The sequence below is a fragment of the Rutidosis leptorrhynchoides genome, chromosome 8 (assembly GCF_046630445.1).
Source record: "Rutidosis leptorrhynchoides isolate AG116_Rl617_1_P2 chromosome 8, CSIRO_AGI_Rlap_v1, whole genome shotgun sequence".
In the NCBI taxonomy this organism is placed as follows: Eukaryota; Viridiplantae; Streptophyta; class Magnoliopsida; order Asterales; family Asteraceae; genus Rutidosis; species Rutidosis leptorrhynchoides.
The window spans coordinates 303,764,617-303,791,520 of record NC_092340.1 but is presented as its reverse complement, the minus strand read 5'-3'; the positions used below and the strand labels follow the sequence as shown (position 1 = coordinate 303,791,520).

At 35.2% G+C, this 26,904-nt stretch overlaps 1 protein-coding gene across 1 annotated transcript; it reads left to right on the top strand.

Moving 5' to 3' along the window:
• Positions 1-5,869: 5,869 nt before the first annotated feature.
• Positions 5,870-6,433, top strand: LOC139864367 (uncharacterized). The gene is made up of 2 exons (XM_071852945.1): positions 5,870-6,259; positions 6,302-6,433. Exons 1-2 carry the CDS (start codon positions 5,870-5,872, stop codon positions 6,431-6,433), a joined length of 522 nt encoding a protein of 173 aa, XP_071709046.1.
• The last annotated feature ends 20,471 nt before the right edge of the window (positions 6,434-26,904 follow it).

The window sequence follows — 26,904 nt, the reverse complement described above, 5'->3', positions numbered from 1 at the left end:
TTCAAAATTTTCAATTAAATGAACTAAAAATCATGTTTATACATATTTATGAACGATAAAACTAGGTTTTAACACCGAAATTATTGTTACCTCAAAAAAAGACATAAATTGAGAAACAAACCAAAATGTTAAAAATTCATTTAAAATGGAATAGAGGACGATAAAAAGGAAAATAAAAGCCAAGTGTGGTAAAATTTACCAAGTTATCTTAAACATATGTCACATATTTCTGTAACAAATAACTGAAAATACTTTTGCTTTGGACTAAACTAAACTGTTTTACCCGATAAAAGAAAAGAAGAGATGGATCTACACGATGAATCAATTCCATCATTAAAAGGAAGTAAAGTCTTCCGAAAAAGAAACGCGCTTCTTGATCTAGGTCATGAAGTTGTCGTCCAGACCAGCTGTAGGTTGACGAAAAATCTAGAAAAGTCATCACTAAAATCAGCAGGAAATCCACGGACCTCAGCATTAAACAGGGTCGCCAAGTGGTCAGATTTATCCTAACCATGAGAAGGATTTATCTCGTACAATGGGGGGGCACCATGCAAATTAGCTGGATAAGACTAATGAATCAGATCCCCAGAAAGGATAATCTCCTTAAAGATTAAAAATCAGCTTTTAAGACTGATATTACTCAATCCTTAAGATTGACCTTAAAGATTGAGAATTCAAACTCATGGAATTCAATGATATCTAAACTCGAGCTTGAACGAGAAAATATTTTGATCAAAATTATAAACCGATTTGTTTTTTGAAAACCCTATTTTCAATGCGTTCATTACCATTGAACGTAAAATCCTAGGAATTCACCTGGAATTCATTAGGTCACCTGAACTAAATCGGGTGTCAACCGTAAGAACGGTGGTTGCATAGTGGTCAAAGACAGGACCTTGTGCCATACCGAAAAATCATAAGGGTGAGCTTTACTATTGCTCCTACCAAGGATAGTAATTGCGTCCAACACGTTATAGACCATAATTAAAAGCATGTCAGGGGACATTGCCTTAACAGTTGCTTGTTCAACGCTTTCCTTTACAACCGGACGGTAGTTTACCGAAAGGTAATATACGGGACAAGTAAACTGGACGTGTTGCTTTCCAAATACAAGGTTAGCAAGTGGGTGACACAAAACCGCAAGTTTTGAGCTAAAATTTTCAAATCTAAAACCTACCAAACCCACAAAAATATTTTGCAAACACCGGTAAAGGGTTATTCCGGAAAACTTATCTAGGGTAAAAACTAGATTTAATTTTCAAAAGATCAAATGTTTTCATAAAGATCCAATTTCCTTAATGGATCTAAATTTTTATAGTCATGTGGGACTGTAAACCATATCGTTACTACCATTGTTTATACCGCCGTATAGAAATCACTGATGTACAAAGTGTGAAGAATAAAGAAGTGATTCTAGTATTTCAAGACAATATTGCTTGAGGACAAGCAACGCTCAAGTGTGGGAATATTTGATAATGCTAAACACGAACATATATTTCATAGCATTATTCCTCAAGAAAGACAAGCTTTTAGTTGCAATTGTTCTATTTACAAGTGATATTCATTTAAATAATAAAAGGTGAAGACAAAAGACAGATTCGACGAATTGAAGACGCAAACGACCAAAAAGCTCAAAAGTACAAAAGACAATCAAAAAGGTTCTAATTATTGATAAGAAACGTCTCGAAATTACAAGAGTACAAGATTCAAAACGCAAAGTACAAAATATAAAATTGTACGCAAGGACGTTCAAAAATCCGGAACCGGGACATGAGTCACCTCTCAACGCTCGACGCAACGGACTAAAAATTACAAGTTAACTATGTATATAAATATAATATAATATAATATATAATTAATTATATTAATTATATATATATTATATTTATAAATAAAAACCGTCGGCAGAGAAAGACTCCAAGGGACTGAGCTGTAATTTCATTCTCCGCGACTCGCGGAGTTTGAAGGCAAAAATGCCGCGAGTCGCGGAGCCCCAAAATGAAAAACTGCCTATAAAGCAAACCGAATTCTGATCATTTTCATCCATCTTTTTCTTCCTCATTCATACGTAAAATTTATATTTATATTTATAATTTATATTTTAATTTTAATTATAATTCTAATAATAAGGGTATGTTAGCGAATATTGTACGGGTGTAAGTCGAAATTCTGTCCGTGTAACGCTACGCTATTTTTAATCATTGTAAGTTATGTTCAACCTTTTTACATTAATGTCTCGTAGCTAAGTTATTATTATGCTTATTTAAAACGAAGTAATCATGATGTTGGGCTAATTACTAAAATTGGGTAATTGGGCTTTGTACCATAATTGGGGTTTGGACAAAAGAACGACACTTGTGGAAATTAGACTATGGGCTATTAATGGGCTTTATATTTGTTTAACTAAATGATAGTTTGTTAATGTTAATATAAAGATTTACAATTGGGCGTCCCTATAAATTACCATATACACTCAATCGGACACGATGGGCGGGGTATTTATATGTACGAATAATCGTTCATTTAACCGGACACGGGAATGGATTAATAGCCACTAGAATAATTAAAACAGGGGTGAAATTACATTCAAGGGTAATTGGTGTAATTGTTGACAAAGTAGTAAAACCTTGTTTTACACGCAGTCGATAACCTGGTGTATTCATTAAACAAAGTATTAAAACCTTGTTACAATTCGAATCCCCAATTAGTTGGAATATTTAACTTCGGGTATAAGAATAATTTGACGAGGACACTCGCACTTTATATTTACGACTGATGGACTGTTATGGACAAAAACCAGACGGACATATTAAATAATCCAGGACAAAGGACAATTAACCCATGGGCATAAAACTAAAATCAACACGTCAAACATCATGATTACGGAAGTTTAAATAAGCATAATTCTTTTATTTCATATTTAATTTCCTTTATTTTATATTTAATTGCACTTCTAATTATCGCACTTTTATTTATTGTTATTTAATTGTACTTTTAATTATCGTCCTTTTTAATTATCGCAAGTTTATTTTATCACACTTTTATTATTCGCAATTTCATTATCGTTATTTACTTTACGCTTTAATTTAAGTCTTGTATTTATTTTATATTTTACATTAGGTTTTAACTGCGACTAAAGTCTTAAAATCGACAAACCGGTCATTAAACGGTAAAAACCCCCCTTTATAATAATAATATTACTTATATATATGTTTGTATTTTTATAAAAGTAAATTAATATAGCGTTGAACTTTGTTTAAAAAAGATTCCCTGTGGAACGAACCGGACTTACTAAAAACTACACTACTGTACGATTAGGTACACTGCCTATAAGTGTTGTAGCAAGGTTTAAGTATATCCATTCTATAAATAAATAAATATCTTGTGTAAAATTTTATCGTATTTAATAGTTTTTCCTAGTAAAATATAAACTATTTCGTATCCCTTAGCTTTGACATCACTTATCGTGTCGGAATCATATAAAGATTAAGTTTAAATTTGGTCGAAAATTTTCGGGTTGTCACACCCCCATAGCGCCGCTATGGGGCGCGATCGATTTTTTTTCCGGCGTGATTCGAGCTTTCACGGTGGGTGATGGTGTCGAGTTGCGAATGAGAGAGGGACACGTGGGCATTGGTGCAGGTGGGGTTGCAGGGAGCCGTTGAGAAGGTGCCATTTTTTTTAATGTATTACATCTCTATATATATAATACAGTACATCTCATATCTATATACACTCTCATTTAAATCCCAACTCTCTCTAAAAATCTAACATTTCTCAAAATCCCAAAAAATGTCTTAACATCAAGATCCAAACGAGCCCGGTTCCGGTAACCTCTACAATTTTGGCTCGCCGAATTTGCCCGGTTCAAGCTAAAATTCCCCTAAAAATGTTCGGGGTACTCGACCAATTGGCAGTATGTCTCAAGTATTATTTAATAAAGTCATGGTGTAATGGTATTTTAGGATTTCTTAAGTATTGTTTTTTTAGGACTTCAATAAATTGTAATCGTTTAATTTTATTAATTTAATTGTGTTTTTATTAATATAAACTATTTTATATGTTACATTTTTATAAAAAAATGATTTTTGTAAATAAAATTAATCAAACGAAAAGAAAAACTAAATAAAAATGTGGGACCAATTTAACTCATCACATAACCATCACGCCCACCATTACAAACTCCATCACGCCCTCACCCCCATCACATTTCCCAACTCAACACTATACCCCACAAAAACCTCAAAAGACCCCATCACCCCATGAACACTAAATAAGGTCTAAGTATACAAGCCTCATTGTTGGATACGGGGTCGGGTTTAGTGGATTTTGATGCTACTACTTTGGTTCATTCATTCCATTTTTCCCGTCATTGAGTCTTTAGCGGACTTTGATGTTGTTGCCGGCGTTGTTGACTTAGTTGACTTCGGCAAATAGGCCTCGGGTTAGGTGTTCTTGGGTTTCCAGATGAATGGTTTGGATTGGCGGTTTCTGAGGAGTGAAGATGCGGAGTTGGATACGGGGTCGGGTTTATGTGTATGTTTTAGACTTAGGTTTGGTGGTTTGTTTGTTTGTCTTTTCAATTGTAATTACTATAATGCTCACTCTATATTCAATGTTGTCATTCAATGTGTTTAGAACGTACATAGTGAGTGTCTATGAGTTTTAGTCGTCTGTGACCAAGTACTCGCACTACGGATCCTCATGATCTGCTCAATGTTGCTCCACCGTGTTAAAATTATAGCATCAAACAAGCTTAGTTTAGAACATAGGTTTTATGATTATTCTCATTTGTGGTTTTCTAGCCAATTTCAGGTTGTTGTTGCTGCTAGTTGATAGTCAAGAGGCTGGTCTTGTAGATTGCAGAAGTTGAAGGGCTGAACAGAAACATCTTGTCATGGGCTAAGTGATGCTAGTGGATTGCAGCAGTTTGGTGGGCTTTTATGTTCTCAAGTGGGCTTATTTGTGTCCAACCCAAGTTATTGAGAGAGGAGTATAAAAGCAAGTCATTAAGTTATTTTTAATTAATTTATTCATTCGTATTTGGTTCTCTCTCAAGTTTTTCTCTGTATTCGTTTTTTGTTCTAAACCCTAGAGTTTTCGGTGTTCTTGGCTATACATCATCTTGATGATAGAGTTTCTGATTCATATAGAGTTTAAGTAATTGTGATATTAATTGTTGTGGTTGAGATTTCTGAATTTCTGTTTTCTGTAAAAGATTCTTGTAAAGATTTGGTTTCTTGGTGATTTGGTTGATGATTAACTTTTATAATTTGGTGTATTGGTATTTGATTGCACTTTTCAACAAGGTATCAGAGCTGTAAGGCTCGATCGTGGTGGTTGATTTGTTATTTGTTTCAATTTGGGGTTCGAAAGGAATCTAGGGTTTCATCAGTCCTTGCTGTTAGATCGGTGGTGTTTGCTGTCTGTTTGGGTTCGATTGTGAACGTGTGGGTGATAGATTGCTGGATCTGTCGATTGTGATTGAAAACCCTAATTTTCTCTTTGGGTTGGGGTTGGTGTTCTTCATTCTGAGTTTCTCTCATCCGTCTTCCGCTGCATCATCAATCATTCGTGATTGATTGGTTACATCTTAACTCTTCTTTTTATTATTTGTATATTATCTATGTTCTTGATAAGATTTACAACACTGTGCCCAACTCTTGATCCCAATTCTTTGAAATTGGTGAAAACCTGATCAAGCACAGTTTAAGTTGTAAATCTTGATTCATATCTGCTATATTTGTGTGATTTCTTATTATCTGTTTCTCTGTTGGTATTATCTGTCATCTTGGCTGCTATTTGTGTTATTGCTTGTTTATCTGTTTATCATACCTGATCTTGTTTGATATTTGCTTTTCTTGTTATCATGGGGGATAGTGGGGATGCTACCACATCGGTAACCTTAATCAATAAACTTGATTTTGGTGACCCTTTATATTTTCATCCAAGTGATACAACTTCTGGTACACCTATAATTTCTATAAAACTCAAAGGCACAGAAAATTATAATATTTGGAGTAGATCAATGCTTCTAGCATTGGGTACTAAAAACAAAATTGGTTTTATTAATGGAACTTGTGTCAAAAGTACAACCGATGAAGTTTTAGCTGCTCAATGGGAAAGGTGTAACACAGTTGTATTATCTTGGATTCTGGGAACATTGACTGAAGAACTTTATTCAGGTCAAATCTTTAATAGTCTTGCTTTGAATGTTTGGAATGATTTAAAAGAAACTTATGATAAAAAGGATGGATCTGTTATTTTTAATCTGCATCATAAAATAAATTCTTTAAAATAGAATGATAGTCCTCTATCAGAATACTATCATAATCTTAATAGTTTGTGGAAACAATATGATTCAATGGTGTTCTCACCTCCTTGCACATGTGGTGCAGATGCCTGCACTTGTGCAGCTTCTGTGTCTGTTTAAAACAATAATAAAATGATGAAACTTATGCAATTTTTAATGGGGTTAAATGATGCTTACATGCCAATAAGAAGTAATATTCTTTTAAGAGATCCATTACCTGATGTAAAAGTTGCATATGCTATAATTTCAAGAGAAGAGTCACACAGAATTAATTCTTTAAAAGATTCTAATTCAAAAATACAAAATTCTACATTTGTGGCACAGGGTCCAAACAGAACAAATTCTAATAATGTGTCAAATTTTAACACTAACAGAGGCCCTAATCCAAACTTAAAGTGTAAAAAGTGTAATAAAATTGGCCACACTATTGAAAGGTGTTTTGAAATTGTTGGATATCCTCCAAACTTCAGAAAGAATTTTAATAATAACTACAACAGAAGTCAGAATAATTACAATAATTTCAGAAACACCTCCAACAATAATGCTGCTTCTAATGAAAACAATATTAACTCTTCTTCTCCTATCTCCTTTTCACAAGAGCAAATGCTTAAGCTTCTAAGTCTCATCAATGATTCTTCTGTTCCGACTTCTACAAGTGCCATGTCCAACATGGAAGGTACTTTCTTTAATTCAAGTGTTAACTTCAATTTGAATTTTAACAAGTTCTTTAACTCTAATTTGTCTCAGTCAAAACCCATTCAAAGTGGATGAATTATTGACTCAGGAGCAAATCAACACATGACTACAACTAATAATGGTTTGAGTGATGTTGTTGACATCTCTGGCTTAAAACTAACTGTGGGGCATCTTAATGGTACTCAAGCAGTAATCAAAGGGATTGGTAATCTTGTTTTAAACAAGTTTATCACCTTGTTTGATGTACTAATTGTCCCAGAGTATTGTGTGAGCCTTATGTCTGTTTATAAACTTTCAAAAGATAATAAAATTACTGTAAGTTTTAATGAATCAACATGTTATGTTCAGGACTTGAAGGACAAGACAATAAAAGGGATTGGTAAAGAAGAAGGTGGGTTATATATTTTTTGATAACAAAATGCATCTTAATAACAATAATAATATTCAGTGTAATGTGAGCACACATTCTGCTTCTTGTAAACTCTGGCATTCCAGATTAGGTCACCCATCTGATCATGTTTTAACAATTCTTAAACACAAACTTAATATCAAAGATAAGATAAACAGTGAACCTTGTGAAATTTGTTTTAAGGCAAAACAAAGCAGAAATACTTTTTCAGACAGTGAACATAAAACTGCAAGTCTAGGTGAATTAATTCACTTAGATTTGTGGGGTCCTTTTAAAATTCAGTCAAGAGAAGGTTTTAAATATTTTTTGACTATGGTGGATGATTATTCTAGAGCTGTTTGGCTTTTCTTAATTAAAAGTAAAGAAGATGTTTGTGATAATTTGATCAATTTTGTTCAACTTATAGAAACTCAGTTCAATAAAAAAGTGAAAATGTTCAGAAATGATAATGGTACAGACTTTGTAAATCAAAAAATGAGTAATTACACAAACAGCAAAGGTATAATACATCAAACCACATGCTCATATACACCACAACAAAATGGTGTTGTGGAAAGAAAACATAAACACTTGCTAAATGTAGCAAGAGCTCTTATGTTTCAGGGGGGGATTACCATTAAACATGTGGTCTGAGTGTGTTTTAACAGCTTGTTATTTAATCAACAGGACTCCTTCTTCTGTGCTTGGTGGAAAGTCTCCTTATGAGTTAATTTTTAAAACTGAACCTAGTCTCTCCCATTTGAGGTGTTTTGGTTATCTTTGTTTTTCTGTTTCTCTTAATCCTACTGAAAAGTTTAGTAGCAGGTCAATAAAATGTGTTTTAATTGGTTTTTCAAATGTTAAAAAGGGTTATAAACTTTATAACCTTGAGGATAAAACTGTTTTCTTCTCTAGAGATGTAAAATTTTATGAAACTGTTTTTCCTTTAAAACTAAAAAAGTCTCAGTTTGATTCTTCTAAAAATGAAAGTATTTTCCAGTCTTCCTCTTATAATCAAACTGAATCATCTTTTAATTCTGAAAAGGACTTGAATCACTTAAATTTTTTTGATGAAATTTTTAAAACTTCTAATTTCACTTCAAGTCCCAATGATGAGGGGAGAGCAACAGATGTATGTGATGGCAGTAGTGATAATTCACATGAGAATAGTCCTACAGCAACACATTTTAAAGATAATACTTCATCTCCTGAGGGTACAAATAATGATTTAATAAATGTTGACAATACAACTCTAAGGAGATCAACCAGAACCACAATTTTTCCAAAGAAATTTGATGATTTTGTTTTAGATGGAAAGGTTAAATATAGTATTGAAAGAGTTGTCAACTATGCAAATTTAAAGTCTGAAAATTTCTGCTTTGTTTCTAATTTCTGCTTTGTTTCTAATCTAAACAAGAACCTTGAACCAAAATCATGTGAAGAAGCTTGTAAAGATCCTAAATGGGTTGAAGCAATGAATCTTGAAATAGAAGCTTTAAACAGAAATAATACTTGGGAGATTACTGATCTTCCTGATAATAGAAAACCAATTGGAAATAAGTGGGTATACAGAGTTAAATATAAATCTAATGGTGAGGTTAAAAGATATAAAGCAAGGCTTGTGGCTAAAGGTTTTAGTCAAAAGGAAGGGATTGATTATGAAGAAACTTTTAGCCCTATTGTAAAGCATGTTACTGTTAGACGTTTTATTTCTATTGCTCTTCAAAATGATTGGCCATTGTATCAATTGGACATTAATAATGCCTTTCTGTATGGTGAGTTAAAAGAAGAAATTTAGATGACTTTACCAAAAGGATATTATACAGATTCTTCTAATTCAAAAGTGTACAAATTAACAAAGTCATTATATGATTTAAAGCAAGCACCAAGACAATGGAATGCTAAACTTAATTCTACTTTAATTGAATATGGGTTTAAACAAAGTAAGTCTGATTATTCCTTATATGTTAAAAACCAAGATGACTTGTTTATTGCTCTTTTAGTTTATGTAGATGATATTGTTATAACAGGAAATAGCTTGACTGAGATAAATAGTTTCAAAACTTTCTTAAAGTTAAAGTTTTTAATCAAAGATCTTGGAGAATTAAAGTATTTTTTAGGAATTGAAATTCTTAAGTCTGATCATGGTTTGTATCTTTCTCAAAGAAAGTATTGTATTGAGTTATTAAATGATTATGGCTTACTTGGTTGCAAACCAACAGATACACCAATATAATCTAATGCTTGTATTAATTGTGAGCCTAATGAAAAGGATACTTTACTTTCAAATGTTACAGAATACCAAAAATTAGTTGGTAGACTTATATACTTGACTCTAACCAGACCAGATATATCTTTTGTTGTACATGTTCTAAGTCAATATATGCATGCTCCTCTTCAGTCACATTTTAAACTTGCATTCAGAACTTTGAAATATTTAAAAAATGCTCCTGGAAAAGGAATCAACTTTGTTAAGACAGATAAGTTTTCACTTCATGCTTTCTGTGATTCTGATTGGGGAAAGTGCAGACTTAATAGGAAGTCTGTAACAGGTTATCTTATTTACTTTTGTGATACTCTTGTGTCATGAAAAAGTAAAAAACAATCAGTTGTTTCAAGGTCTTCTGCTGAAGCAGAGTATAGAGCTATGGCAACATTGCTTGTGAAATTATTTGGATTAAAAATCTGTTGTTAGACTTTAATATTAAAGTTAAACTTCCAGTTGAAATATTTTGTGATAACAGTTCTGCAATCCAAATAGCAACAAATCTTGTGTTTCATGAAAAAACCAAACATTTTGATATTGATTTGCATTTCTTAAGAGATAAAATTTCAACTGAAATTGTTCAAGTTACTAAAATTCATTCTTTAAATAATTTAAGTGACATTCTTACAAAGGGGTTACCTATAAGTCAACATAAACAGTTGACAAATAAATTAGGTCTTTTAGACCTGTTCCAAACTAAGCTTGAGGGGGGATGTTAAAATTATAGCATCAAACAAGCTTAGTTTAGAACATAGGTTTTATGATTATTCTCATTTGTGGTTTTCTAGCCAATTTCAGGTTGTTGTTGCTGCTAGTTGATAGTCAAGAGGCTGGTCTTGTAGATTGCAGAAGTTGAAGGGCTGAACAGAAACATCTTGTCATGGGCTAAGTGATGCTAGTGGATTGCATCAGTTTGGTGGGCTTTTATGTTCTCAAGTGGGCTTATTTGTGTCCAACCCAAGTTATTGAGAGAGGAGTATAAAAGCAAGTCATTAAGTTATTTTTAATTAATTTATTCATTCGTATTTGGTTCTCTTTCAAGTTTTTCTCTGTATTCGTTTTTTGTTCTCAACCCTAGAGTTTTCGGTGTTCTTGGCTCTACATCATCTTGATGATAGAGTTTCTGATTCATATAGAGTTTAAGTAATTGTGATATTAATTGTTGTGGTTGAGATTTCTGAATTTCTATTTTCTGTAAAAGATTCTTGTAAAGATTTGGTTTCTTGGTGATTTGGTTGATGATTAACTTCTATAATTTGGTGTATTGGTATTTGATTGCACAACACACCGAAACCTGGATTCTTTTATATATATACATATTAATATTTCGCAAAAAAAAAAAAAAAAAAAAAAAAAAAAAAAAAAAAAAAAAAACTTCATTGCACGTACAATTGTACTATTCAGTTAAAATGTGACTATTCATTACTAATAATATTGACACAAATCTCAAGAGCATTTAAGTGTGGGACCTACTCCATTGGCAAGACTCCTTATACTGAACTGTCGGCAGCTCACTCGTTACACTACTGATTATGCATGCCGGAACACACCTTCGATTTTTTACATTTCACATTCAATCCATGGAATTTTTTTTTTAACTTTATAAAAAAATATTCAATTCAGTATAAAGATTTAATGTCTAAAATTAAAAAACTCTTAAAATTAAACGAGATAAACGAATCGATCAACCTAAAAAAAACTCACAACAACTATTCACTCCATGTAATTAATATATTAATTATGTAACATTTTCTTATCAATCTGGCTTTAAATTTTTAAATTTGAATAAAATACTTTGAAAACGCACAGTCAATCGCATCTCTTTTATTATTTCATTAATAATTAAAGAATCAATAAATTAATACTGTAGTATTAAGTAATACGAGTAATATAATATGCCGACTAAGATTATGGATCTTTTTTAGTATGGTCCAACTAATATACAAAAAACTGCAAATACAATAATTTTAGTATTTGCTAGTTATATAATGCATTAATAACTATTTATTGTAAATAGTAGTTGTCGTATAATGAATGATCTTTGACCCTAGTGATGGAATTAATAAATGTTTATGAAGGTTAGAACTTTCGTAGTCTAAGTTTTACTCCGTATTTAAGTTGGATTTTAAATATTTGTGTTTTAAATTTATTTATTTATTTTTTTATGTTTTATCACATTAATTTACGTTAAAACTTAACCAGCATCAATATTCAAATATGATTTCGCTACTTGAAACTGTGTGTGTTGTATGATGCTACCTTAGAATCTTAATATCATTGTATAGTGAGTATGGATCTTTTCTGTAGTGTGTGTAATGGGCTCTCAATGTGTAATAGTTGAGTTTATTAATGAAATTAGTGCTTTTGAAAACAAAATATTCAAATACGATTGGATCAAGTCGCATATAAAAATATTATAACTTGCTATTTTATTTGATTCATTAGAATCTATCTATCTATACATATATATAAACCAAAAGTTTTTTGTGAATTGTGATTGAAAGTTATTTTAAGATGTTTGTATCTATATATTATATCTATATATTTATATTATCATTATTTATTACTCCGTAAGAAAAAAAAACTAATTTAGGATACAAATTTAATTAACGAAGGACACATATGTAATGTACTTATATAATTAGTTTATCTTCTCCCCTCATTAATCACTAAATAACAAAATGTCACATAAACGAAATCAGTGATCATAGAGTTTGAATATTTTTATTTTAAGAGGAGTACAATTAAATAATTATTGTTAATGGATGCTGATCAGTTTACATGTATGTAGTAAATTTTTTATTTCATGAATTTAATATATATGAATGTAATTATACATGAATGTAGTAAATTTTTTATTTTATATATATGTAATTATACATGACGACTCTTTTGAGTATCATTATTTTGCTGAAGATGACTAACAACTTTTCTCAAATTAAATTCGTGGATTACACTTTTATTAAAAAAATAATAATTGTATATAATAATTCTAAAATATATAACTTATATTTTACTAATATTACGTTTCATGGTAAATTTTCATTGTACTATAAATATTACGTAGTATATAATTTATATATTAAAATGATATTAATTGTGAGAAAAAAATTGTAGACATTAAGTTACTAACACCATCCAAAATTACTTTTATAAATTGTCAACACCACGAGCTCTTAAACTCAAAAGAATTTTTAAATTTCGTCAACACTACAGGCTCTTAACTCAAAAGTAATTTTTAAAATTTGTCAACACCACGGGCTCTTAAACTTAAATTTTTTTTTAAATTTGTCAACACCACGGGCTCTTAAATAATTCTTATATTTTTAGTATCGCTATTTATATACCAATATGAATTGCAAATTACATTTTTGCACGCTTTTTTACACACTCGTGCAACGCATGAGCTCAAAAACCTAGTGCATATATATATATATATATATATATATATATATATATATATATATATATATATATATATATATATATATATATATATATATATACATATATATATATATATATATACATATATATATATATATACATATACATATATATATATATATACATATATATATATATATATATATATATATATAGGATCAAGGGGGAAGTAACCAATCGGGGGGAAGCGGGGGAAGCAAAACTTTTTTTTTCTTTTCGTTTTTTGAAAAACTTTGTTCACGAACATTATAGATTGGATAAAAATATGAACATTTAATAAAGAGACTTTGTGATAAATGTTTATATTTTGGCAAAAAAACGCTCGAAGAAGTAATATATAACAATTATCGTGTTTTTCGAGCGTATGTTGAGGTTTTAGATGTTATGGTTTAGATATTAGGGTTTATAGGGTTTAGATATTAGGTTTTAGAAATTTAGGGTTTGGATTTAGGATTTAGATTGAGTTTTTAACACGAATGGTTTAGAGTTTAGGGTTTAGAGTTTGGGGTTTTGGGTTCACTAAACCCAAATCCCCAAACCCTAAACTCTAAATCCTAAATCCTAAACTTTAAATCGGGCTAAATTTTACCTCACAAAACATGAAGAACAAAAACGTTAACATTCTTCACGATCAATATTATCTTGAATGTTATTTTTGTCGATCGTTTTTCCGCCTAAATAATAACATTCACCACGAAGTGTCTTTTCTAAATGTTCATATTTTCGTTTGATTTTGATGCCTGAAAAAAAATTCCAAAAAAAAAAAAAAAAATTTTGGCCCCGATTGGTTACTTCCCCATTTGATAGGTCAGATCATGTTGAGATTGAGAGAAATGATAAAATAGAATGAGATTCGGTATGTAGGAAGGAGACTCGGTATGAGAGAGAATCGGTAAATTTACATTCCACAGCTTCTAGAACTCGGTTACAATACAATGGCTATCTAATTAGGACTACTTAGGTTCCTTATATAGCCTTCTTCTAAGGAACCTTCATTTAAGCTTAATTCACATTAACACTATACAACTTCGGGGTCCTAACAATCTCCCCCTTAGTGCTAAATGTGAACTTTACAATATAAACCTATCGTGAAATCTTGAGAGGTCCAAACGTTAGTTTCCATCGTGAGCCATCTGGTTTTGAAACTTCTACTTGATTTTCTGAAATTTGCTTAGAAGTTTTCCAGACTCCCCACGCTTTCCTTGGATCTCCCTCATGTAATGGATATTCATCCATTTCCTTGAAATACCTTCTCTTTCTCTGGCCACGAAGAATCTTAAATTGTCTTGTACGGATTCGGAGCTTTAAACGATCTCTGATATGCTTTATAAACTCTCCAAGACCCATTTTTGTATCAAAATCATCAACCTTGCTTTGACGAATTTTAAGATACTTCAGTGCAGCCTTAAGTGTTCCATCTGAATATTTGTTCAGTTCTTCAGTACGAATGAACACCTTTTCTTTTTGAGAATTTACAAATACAAACCCTTCGGGTTCGAATTGCATTTGAAACATCCCCATATCCTTCAGTCCCTCTGTAAATTGATTCGGACACGTTATTCGAATCTTTTTCCTATTTGCTTAGAGACCTATTTGAAAATCTTCACGTCTCATCAGTTCAATTGTCTCCATCATGTATCTTTTCACAGCTTCCAAAGCTTGAGCTTTAGCAAAAGGTCGAATGGTGATGATACTGAGGTAGTAGTAGATGTGAATGATGTCAAGCATATCAAGATTATGAAAATCTGCTTCTGTGAACTTGTACTCTTTCTCATCTTCTCTAATAACATGGAACTGACTGATGAAGTCTTTCTTTTCACTTATCTCTACTCCAACTCGAGCAATATTCAACACTTCTGAAATACGATATTTTCTTTGAAGCCACAAATCATCTTCATCTTTGTTGATATGTTTCCTCCACATAAACTCATACCAATTCCTTTCACTTGCTGGAAGCAATCGTGAACCTATATAAGTAAACCTTTTACTCCTTGGTGTATCATTGATGCGGAAGATCTTGTAAGCATTTTCTTCGATGAATGTGTTTCGTAACGTTATAAAATCATGTTCAACTCCCAATAACAATCTTTGTTCCTGATTCTTAAAGAATATTCCATGGTTGTATTTGAATCTGAAATTTACTGTTTCACTTGATGTAGATGTACTAGAAGTTGAGCTTTCATTAGCATTTGTTGGATGTGAACTCGATGAGGGTGTAGAATTCGATGAATGATCAGTAGGATTTGTTTCATCATCATTTGGAACATCATTATCTTCAATATGATCAAAGATATCATCATCATTTGGATTAACATAAAGATTGCCTTCATCGTCATCAGAAGAATCCATTTCATCATCACTTTCTATTACTGGATCAGGATTCCCTTCATCTACAATCTCTACATCTTCCGGAATTGAAGATACTGAAGATAACTTGCTTAAGATGACAAACCCATCATCATCCGTCTCTTCAAGATAAAAATCACTTAAGTTCAAATCCTCATCTACTGGTCCACTATCAGTCTCATTATGAACAACTGGAATTATAACTTGCTCAGGCTCCTTATTATCAATTTCATCATGTGTAGAAACCATTTCTGATTCCGTCTGAACTTGTTGAGCTTGTGAAGCTGATGAAGACCTCACACCACCACCCTTGGTTGAAATGTTCACTGATAGATATTCTCCATCTACTCCTATCTCCCCCTCATGGCTATTCTGAGGATCAAAATCGTCATGTTCATCATCACGGTGAGGACTCAAAGGAGAAGAGCAGGAAGTAAGTGGATATCGAACACGAGCACGAAACAATGCTTTAAGCGAAGTGCGTCGAAGAACATCAAGATTGACTCTAGAAAACATACGACTGAAATATTCTTGCTCCAAAGCATCATAGAAATGTGGTAAACGAGAGGGTGATGGTGGAAAAGTAACAATGGGAACAGCAGCAGCAACATCGGTTAGAGGCGATGTCGATGGAAGTGTTTGAGTTGCCGTGAGGGCAGGTAAGGATGATTGTGCGGTATTATTCTTATATGTAGGGTTGTACATACTACTAGTCAGATTCGTGATATCCCCTTCTGATGGAGGTTGGGTAACAACCGGAGTTGTCACCGGCGAAGTTTCTTTCGAAGCATCCGCCTCCATGACTTTAGTCTCATGGGACTCTGACAGAGTAGCAGAACTACCCATCGGTTTAGCTCTCGCAGAGATATTGCTATCTCTGACTCCCAAAATCATTGATATACCATGAGGTGGCACATCTCTTTCAGTTAAAGACTCTTCCTCCAAACTCTGAGTTTCAGAATCCGGAAGAGAAGTGGTCTGATCCAACGAATCACATTCATGAACCAAGGGATCAGTCTGCTGGAAGTCTGATAAATATCCCGAAGGATTGTCATGTTGACTCGTTTCCATGGGACGCGGCAGATCTCCCTCATCAAGATAATCCGGACCTCCAGACCCTGTTGTACGTTGAGGCACAAGAGGATTTCCAGCCGATACGCAGGGTGCCTTTTCAAGATTTTTTGGCTCCCCTTCGGCCGTTCTGGACTTCAATGATTGAGTTTCCTCAATTGATTGAGTCAACGCAAACTTTACTGCAGAGGAAGACTTTACTTCCTTAGATGCCGAAGCATCTTGCTTTGTAGGATTTATTCTTAACACATGTTTAGATTGGATGGGCTTAGTGGTCTTTTTACCATCCGTGCATTTAGATCTCTTGCCAACCGAAGCTTGCGCTTCATTTAGCATAGGGCTTACTGTTATTATTGGATGTGATACAGAGATGGGTGAGGGTGACCTAATTGGCTCTAGGTCTTGGTCCGTATCACCAACGGTTGTAGTAACTGTCTGGCGGACGATAGGTGTTGAAGTCCTAGATCTAGTTACTCGTTGGGTTGGCAGAGTCTGAATCATCTCATCAGGCACATATCGAGTTCTCTTAGGAGAATGTTTGGGAGACGATTCAGATGCTGTTGCTGAAGTGTCGGTGTCACTGCTCACTTCGGGTGTTGTGGAAAGGGTTGGTTCAATCCTAGTTGAACTAGGTTCCCTGATCCTCACGGGTTGAGCTTGGTGTGCTGCCCTAGATCATTTGAGGTTCACCCTAAGTGGAGGATTAGCTGGTCCGGTTGGTTGAACTACAGGTTCCTCTACAACCTCTGGGGCTGGAACCGAGGCGGGTTCAACTTGTTCTTGTTGTACCGGGTTCGGAAGAGGTATTCCTACAGCCTCAAAATAAGAACGCATACGAGCGTCTTGGGATTCAGCTAGCCTCACTAGCTAATTTGGAATCAGCGCAGTGAATTGATTATCAGATACCATCGGGGTATTCATCTTCAGCTCCCCAAATCATTTCATCTGTAATCCATGTGTACCTGGTACAAATATATTTGCATTTCTGCAAGTATTTATAGCATCATGGATAAAGATACAGAAAAACCTTTCGCAAGGGATGTATGAACCCCTTGGCTTATCAACTTGAGCTTGAACCAAATCTCATATTAGTTCTGCATAGTCAGGAGCTTCTACTCTTATGAAAGAGTAGAACAACTTCAGCATTGGCACAATCAGGCTGTTAGATCCACTCCTTGTCATCAGCAAGCATCTGTTGATGATTGAGAAGATCACATACCACCTTGAGTGCAGATATTTCTTCTGAAACTTAGCCGGAGGAACATTACGGGCTCCAACATAACCAAGATCAAAGACAGATGACATCATCTGCTGAGTAGCAGGAAAAGCAGGAGCATTCTGCACAACAGGAAGTCTGAATATCCTCCTGAAATCAGCCTTAGTGATACTCCTTCTCCCTTGAACTCCTCTCAGTTGAAATTCAAAACGAGCTTGTGTTCCCTCTGGATTTTCAACAGTAGGTTGTGTAGCTTCCACAAACCTAATTGTTCTGTTAACTAGCTCCAGATCTGTTACAGGTACACTGACTGTAGAGTTTAGAGCAGGCCACAGAGTGTGCCTCTCTAGAATTGCAGTCCAGTAGTTGCAGGGAATGTTGGTTTTAGAGTTGATGAAGTGATTGTTCGTCATTTAGCTGTATAAATAAGAAATAGAAGACCACAAGATATTTAACATAAAGCATATATCTCTATTCTTATTTGCCTTTGAAATCCTTTGTATATGTTTTATCTTTTATATTTTATGTTTTTTATGGTTTTTCAAAGATATAAAAATCCTTTATTCTCAAATATGAACAAGTAATTGACAATCATGACATTCATATGATATTCATCACAATACAAATTCATCATGCAAAGTCAATTATATAACACAAAGAATCAGAACAACACTTAGTCAATTTTTTAAACATAATTCAAGCAGATTCGGTAGTCATGAAAACTTGAGATTTTGTAACCAAATAAGCTTGAGTTTTCAGATCAGAAAGATATAGAATAAACATGTTAAGTGTTTGAAGATAAAAATCAGAAAGTTTCAAGGTACCAAAAGTCAGACTCGGTATCAAGAGAAGAACAGATTCGGTATCTCCAAAATTAACATAAAGTCACTCAAACATGCATATTCTATCATGTAAAATCACAACCATAATCAATTAACCATTCAATTAGAAGCAGAACAACATGTTAATCGTATGAACAGACTCGGTACTGTAGATATAACATATTCGATAGATACAGAATCCATCAAACAATCAATTAAACATGTAATCAAACTTGGTCAAATGATAGATCAATTAATATAACTCTGACTAGACAAGAATTCATGTTAATTAACCAAATCAATTGAGTTTAATCAAAGATTAGTAGAATACGACTCAGACTCGGTATAATCAACAAAATTTCAAAATTGAGAGTCATAATCCAGTTATTTTGATCTTTTCTGGTTGAAAAACATTTAATTATCTCAGATCTACACGTATATATCTAAAGCAATGATTAAAATGAAATTATACCAAAGATTTGAAGAAACAGAGGAACGGACTCAGTAGATTAGGCAGATTCGGTATGTTCAGTAAAACTCGGTAGGTAATTAAGCACAGTAAGAGAGTTAGTTTGACTTTGACCCTCCTTTTATAGATACCGAAGATAAAATACCGAATGGGCTTTACCGAATAGGCCTATTTTACTGAATACAGTCCACTATTCAAAACTTTATCAATTTAACTTCAAAATCTTGACAAATTGACTTTTCCTCTTAAAATTCATTTCAATCTTTTCATGGAAAACAATTCTGAGACAATTTTTTTAAAACATTGAACTTACCGAATCTGTACTGTTGGATGTCAGATTCGGTATAATGCTAAAAATAGCATTTATTCATTAAAAATCAAATATATTTTTTTGGATTTTATCTTTTCCAATTTTTATGAATTTTTCAAAATAAGATTTGTACTTAAAAGAACTTTGAATTTGTGAATAAAGTACAAATCTTCAGTGATACCAATTGTTAAAACGGGTTGCATACTGAGATGTATACAAGCCTTAGTGAATTATTTCAGATAAAAAATAAAGAATTTATGAATTCACTTTTGAAAAACAATATTTTTGAGTAATTTTCTCATTTTCTCCCTTTTTCTCCCCCTCAAAATGTGATATACAAGAAAGTAAATCAGCATTTTGATAAAATTCCCAAGAAAATGAATTAACTCCCCCTTGAAATATGATATCAATGAGTTACCTCCCCCTTACGTAATCATTGAACAATTATATCTAGGAAGTTATCATAAATCTAAAGGCTCCCCCTTAAAAGATGATATCCAAAGCATATGAAAGTAGTTGCTCCCCCTAGAAAGTATCTACTCCCCCTAAACACAAGATCCCAAGAATAAGTCCCAACAGATCTAAGGAATATCAAGCACTATACTCTACCATGCCAATCTCTTTGATCAAGAACTTTAGCCTAAGTTCATCTAAGGGCTTAGTGAACATGTCAGCTAATTGCACTTTGGTAGGCACAAAGTATAACTCTACATCCCCTTTCTCTACATGGTCCTTAATGAAATGATAGCGAATATCTATGTGTTTGGTCTTAGAATGTTGGACCGGGTTGCTTGTAATTGCAATAGTACTTTGTGAATCACAATAAATCGGGGTCTTAGAAAACTTAAAGCCATAGTCTGAAAGTTGAATTTGCATCCACAAAACTTGTGAACAACAATGAGCTGCAGCAATGTACTCAGACTCAGCTGTTGATAAAGACACACAGTTTTGATTTTTGGATGACCAACCAACTAGCCTATTCCCCAACATCTGAATTGATCCAGATGTGCTTTTTCTATCAACATGGCAAACACCATGATCCGCATCAGTGTAAGCAGTGAGATTGAAATCGGATCCATGAGGATACCAGATCCCAAGGTTAGGTGTACCTTTAAGGTACTAAAAAATCCTAACAACCGCTTTGGAATGAGATTTCTTAGGGTTTGACTGAAAGCGGGCACAGATAGTTACAACAAGTATAATGTCAGGTCGACTTGCAGTCAGATACATTAAAGAACCAACCATGCTTCGATAAAGCGTAATATCAAAGGGTTCCCCATTAGTATCAGCATCCAGTAAAGTCCTCATTGGGGTTGTCATTGGTTTTAAAGCAGTCATTTTAAAACGTTTTAGCATATCATTGATATACTTTATTTGACTGAGAAAAATCTCGTTTGGTAATTGTTTTACTTGTAACCCCAAAAAGAAATTTAACTGGTCAAGCATGCTCATTTCGAATTTGTTGGCCATAAGGTCACCAAATTCTTTGCATAAGGCCGGGGACGTAGAACCAAAAATAATGTCATCAACGTAAATTTGAACCAAGAGAATGTGATCGTGGTTTTTACGGATGAATAGCATTGTATCAATCGTTCCACGAGAAAAGCCATTGTCCAGCAAATACTTTGTTAAGGTCTCGTACCATGCACGCGGTGCTTGCTTTAGACCATACAAAGCCTTTTCCAAGAAGTATACGTGATTTGGATGAATGGGATCGACAAAGCCTTCTGGTTGATCGACATAGACTTTCTCTTGAAGATAACCATTCAGAAAAGCAGTTTTGACATCCATTTGAAACACCGTAAACTTCATAAAAGAAGCAAAGGCAAGGAAAAGACGAATAGCCTCAATCCTAGCAACCGGAGCAAACGTCTTGTCATAATCAATACCCTCTTGTTGTCGATATCCCTTGGCCACAAGACGTGCCATATTCCGAACCACAATTCCATCAGAATCCTTCTTGTTCTTAAAAATCCACTTAACCCCTATTGGTCGTTGACCCGTTGGTCTTGGAACTAATCGCCATACTTTCAACCGTTCAAATTGATTGATCTCTTCTTGCATTGTAACCACCCAGTTCGGATCTAGTAAAGCTTGAGCAACTGTTGTTGGTTCAATCTTACTAAGAAAGGCAGTGTATAGACACATATTCCGAGTAGACCTTCGAGTTGAGACTGGAGCAGATGCATCACCAATAATAAGATCTATTGGATGAATTTTAGTCCATCGGTTGTGTGGAAGAGGTTGTACATCAGTGGTATCCATTGAAACATCAACCGTTGTTATAACACCCGTTTTTCAGTTACACGTTATTTCGAGCGTCATTCGAAATACGAGGCATGTAAGCGTATATTTGGATCCCAAATAAAATTAGAGTTGATGTTCTAAAACCTTACCATTGGATAGTAAATCTCATTACGTTTCCAACGATATTTGGTTCATCAAAAATGGAGCTACGATTTGAAAGTTACGACCAAAACAAGTTCAGTTTCAGGCTCAGTTCATTGGGACTCCGTCCAGACTTTGGGACGCCGTCCAAGAATGAAGTGTGGGAAGCCGTCCGGCCATTTTGGACGCCGTCCAAAGTGCCTGACAGGCCAGCAGCTGTATTTTAAAGGTTTTAAAAGAGGGTATTTGAGTCTTTTACCTTGGGGGTCGGTTTTGAGCCATTAAAACTGATCCACTCTCATTCTTATCCCCATTTCACCTTCTCAAACACTCTCATCAAACCCTAGTGAGAGAGAGAGGTTCTAGCAAGAGAGAGTTGGGGATTTGGAGAAGAAGAAGTGTGATTCGGGTCGGGTCTCAAGAGTTAAAGTTGTTCACCTCGTTCACGGCTACGTGGTGGTAGTGTTGGTAAGCTCTAAATTCGAATTTCTTTGTTAAGATTATTGTTTGAGTTAAAGTTTGTGCTAGTTAGAGTTATAATCCATTTATTGCGAAGTTTGGGGGTTTTTGGGGAAGATTCATGTATGTAAACCCGAATTGGTGACTTAGGGTTTCAATTGATGGAATTGTTAGTTTGGACCTTGCATGTGTTAGTTAAACCTTAGAACACTTGTATTGACTTGATTTTTGGGTGTAAACCCTAATCTAGGTCAAAATGGGTCGAATGGGTATTTTGGGTCAAGTGAGCTTGATTCGGTGTCAAACTAAGTTATGGGTCAAGATTTGATGAACCAAGTATATAAATGTTTGATTCAAGTGTTAAATGGTATTTTGAAAATTTAGTCACTAGCCGTTAGTGATTAAAGATGTTTTTGGGACTTATGTCAAAATGGGTTGACTTAGATGGGTCAAATTTGGTAATGACTTTAATTTTGGATTAATTGGATGATAAGCAATTTTGGTTAAATTGTACTTGTTGGATGGGTCGAAATTACCACCCGTAGTGGTAATTGGTGAAGTCCAGTTTATGTGTCTAAATGGGCGGTTTGTGGTGATAGGTGTAAACCCTTGGTTAAGGGTGTTGAAGTCGAATTCTCTCGTAGAGAATGTATGTTGATTGTTTGTATATCTATATGCGTATTATAGGTAAAAGGTTTGCTCGGTTGCTTTTGGAGGCGATTTACGTTTATGACTTGTGCGGGCAATTCGAGGTGAGTGGAATAATTATATGTGTAGGTATATAATGTATCTATTTGTTGTAGCGTGAAATGTGTAGTGTCGAGGTGCTAAGACACCATGTTTCACGTGAAGAGTGTAGCATCGAGGTGTTAAGATGCCACTCGGGTGTAGCATCGAGGTGTTAAGATGCCACCTAGGAGTGTAGTGTCGAGGTGTTAAGACACCACTCCGTAAAATAATGAGTGTTGCATCGAGGTGTTAAGATGCCACTCGGGGTGATGTGCCGAGGTGTTAAGGTGCCACCCTAGGGGTTAGTGGTGCGAGGTGTTAAGTGCCTTAACGGATGTTATGAACACCGATGGCATTTTCGCGAGCGCCGTTCCCTTGTACTATTGGTTAACCATGGTTATTTGTGTTGTAGCGTAAGCGTATTATATTTGTTCATATTATATATGCTTTTGTTATGCTAGCTTGATTATTGGAGGTTATAGCTTGTAATTGTGATGATAAGCTAATTGTGTTGCTAGCATGTACACGGTATGTGAGTAAGTGTTTGCAAGTAGGTATATTATATATGTATGTGTATAATTATTGCATTCACTAAGCCTCGGCTTACCCCTCTCGTTGTTTACCTTTTTACAGGTATTGTGTTATTGATGCTAGCTAGTTGTTAGACTAGACGTGCAGGAGCGGTTGGGCTTGATGGTGTAGCTTTCGGATAATTGGACGCGGATGGGGGTTTTGGTAGTCCCCGGGATTATGCTCTTGGTATGGGGTTGGGTTGTAGAGTTCTAATCCGTCTAAAGAGATAAATGGGTCGAAACTGCTACTTTATTTGTAAAACGGGTCATTGTGAGCCCGGGGTTGTAAAACTTGTTTTTATGGTGGCAATATCTTAGTTTTACTTAATATGTCATATTGTGAAAATGGTTTCGTTGAAAAGTGTCGGGGAGCGAGTTTTTCGCTCGCGTGTAAACAAAAACTGATCAGTACTTTTTAGTTCATTGGGATGCCGTCCCAAATTCTTGGACGCCGTCCCAGTTGTAAAGGCTGGACGCCGTCCAGATGGGCAGTCACAGAAAATTTTTTTTTGTGTCGTGTTTTTGGTAAATCAATGTTGGGTTGTTACAAGTGGTATCAGAGCATAGTCTAAGGGAATTAGGTGACCTTGGGATAGGTGCCTAGTCTTAGACTTATTGGCGATTGTGCGTTATTTGCGGGGCTTGTAGGAGTACGGGTCGGATTGAGATTTGTTAGTGCCTTAGAGTAGGTGACTAACTAGGACTAGTGCTTGTCCAATGTGGGATTATGTGGGGCCTTATTTCGCATGTAAATTAGTGCCTTAGATTGCTAGTGCCTAAGGTAAGTAGGCGAACGGGGACGTTGTTTTAGTGATAGTCACCTAGGCTGTAGGATGACGTGTTATTGCGGTGTACTTGTGTATATTTATTATTATGTTGTATATAGGTGTATATATACAGGTATCTTTTGTGCGGTATCCTAGGGATGAATCTATTGGGGAGATTCGTATGTTTGGCGGTTTTGAGTGATCAAGTTCACGGTAAGGACTTTGGTCATTCGGGTACTAGGAGTTATCGCGTGTTATTTTGTGTGAATGTTGCGTCAGTCCGGGTAAAGTACTTTGTGTGACCATGTGGAAATGGTAAGGTACGCATTTGTAATAGTGACCGATCACCATTATTACGAAAGTGTATCTTGACATCAAGCATGACATGACGAGTACCGAACGGAGGAAACGTGCATGGTTGGGGTAGATTCGGGATAAATGAGGAATCTTTATTGGTTCCTAAGTGATAGTTGTCTCGGGTTATGTGCTTGTAGTCGCATCGGGTTCGTTGCGAGTCGTGAAGTGTTACGATGGATTCGGTTAGTTAAGTGAGTGAGCCAACTCACAAGTTTGGTGCGTGCTTAGCCACCCTAAGTAGTGGGTGCATTATTGAGATTGTTATTGGTTTTAGTTACCCATCGTAACTAGGAAGATCGATTTACGTTTGCGTGTGTGCGACGAGGACTTGAATTCTGTAATGGAATGCGACAAGTCTAATGATTGTAGTTTTGAGTTACACTCGGTAGAGTGTGTGGTTAGAGAATCGTGTTAGGATTCTTGTTGTGAGTCGCCTTGGAATTGGCGAATCGAGGAGTCTTCGGGTCGTTAAACTCATGGGAGTGGGACCCGTGTAATGTTGATTGCGTTAGAATGTTGTAGATTATAGGGCAACATTCCTAATGGAATATCCCTTGTAGTAGTGGTTTTATCGAGATGTAGAAGGGTGTAAGACTTGGTATCCCCGAGCATCTCCTTGTGTTAGATGAAGGGCCTCATTAGGCTATATCATTTGGCCTTGTGGAAACTGCGGGTAGCGTGTGATCGCTAGGAACTTTAGATAAGACAATAAACCGTAAGGTTATCGGGTAGGTATGACTTCGGGTCATTATTATAGAGAGATGGGTGACATCGGGTGTATGGAACCTAAAGATCGATTTTCTAAAATTCATTTGATTGTGGTGGGAGTCTGCATGACACTGCGTCAGGTGCCTTTTTATACCTGCTAGGGTAATGTTCAACTCCGGTAGTGGTGTGATCACTTTGTGCTTAGGGTGCCCGTGAGATACCCTTGGAAGCATCGGAGATTATAATAGTGATCGACGGGTGATGGTAATTCGACGGTTGCGAAAGTCGAAGTTTAAGAGCATTGTGACGAATACTTCTTATGAAGTGACGGGTGAGCGAATCTTGTTGCTCTTAAGTGATAGACGGGTAGAGATGACCGGTGAGCCGGTGACAGACTTAATGGTCGGTTAGTCCGAAGGATATGATGAAGTGTTGACATTGTGGTGGACGCAATTATGGTGTCGAAATTGGTCACTCTTCTCCATGAGAGTGAGCAATTGTTGAAAAAGTTCATTGCGTGGAAGGGCGGGTGATCTCGACTGAGATGCACGACTGAGTAAGCGGAGTGACATATGCCTAGGCTTAGAGGCATATGTAGGCCTTTGGTGGAGTTTGCTTTTCAAACAATTAAGGTAGTTAGTTGTGAATTGTGGTATGAATGTGCGATGTCATCGCATGTACGACGTCTCAAGTGATTTTGCATGTCGGCTCTGAGAGCTTAAAGTGAATTTGCGGTGAATTGATGTTTATGACCAACGGTGACAATGGTCAGGTGTGACGTGGAATTTCAATTCCGCTGGAAGTTATCATCTTGGCGGTGAGAATAGGGAGATAAATCCTAAGTGGGGGAGTTTTTACTGTCGCCCGAGGAAAACTCCAGTGGTGTTATGTATAGTGAAATGTCGGAGCGTACCGTGCTAAGCCTCAATAGGTATTCGGAGTTCCTAACGAGGAAGAGTGACGGGTTGCTAATGTCGACTCGAGATCGTGCTTTATGATTGCGAGTTACAACTCTGGAATGTTATGCGTGAATATTGTGATGATGGGATCGAAGGAAGTGTAAGACTTCCTATGTAAGGTGGTCGTGTAGTACCAATGTGCGGTATGAGACCAAATGTGAAGTTTGAGATCTCGGAGTGAGAGAATGAAGTGTCGTTGCGAGTGCTCCCGTAGTGAAAAATCTGGGTTGTCATGAAACCCGGACAGTATAATTGAATGAGAACGAGTGCGATATCGTGGCGAATATCGTATTTTCCCTGTCGGGAAACGCAATCGTGAAGATTGTCAGTGGATTATTCCACTTTATGGACGAATGTGAGGCGGAGAGTGTCGATTTTGACTGTCTCACATCGAGACACGCAGATGTTGTTTGTTTGCGAGAGTGTGCTCCTTAGTGATGCGACTGTTAGTTGCATTGAAATGTTGAGACCATCCTTAACGGACGGTCTAGGTAGGAAAGTTCATCCAGTGTGGTGAATATTTTTGTGAGTCGTGTGGCAAATTGCGGAAATTTTGTGATGATGATTCGCCGTTGACGGGATTTTGGTATACGAATAGCTTCTATGCTAGTACTAAGAAGCC

Excerpts from the sequence above, each read along its gene's own strand:
- LOC139864367 (XM_071852945.1), top strand. The coding sequence starts at position 5,870 with ATGGGGGATAGTGGGGATGCTACCACATCGGTAACCTTAATCAATAAA. Across the intron at positions 6,260-6,301 it reads ATGATAAAAAGGATGGATCT|AATGATAGTCCTCTATCAGA; the intron begins GTTATTTTTAAT and ends TCTTTAAAATAG.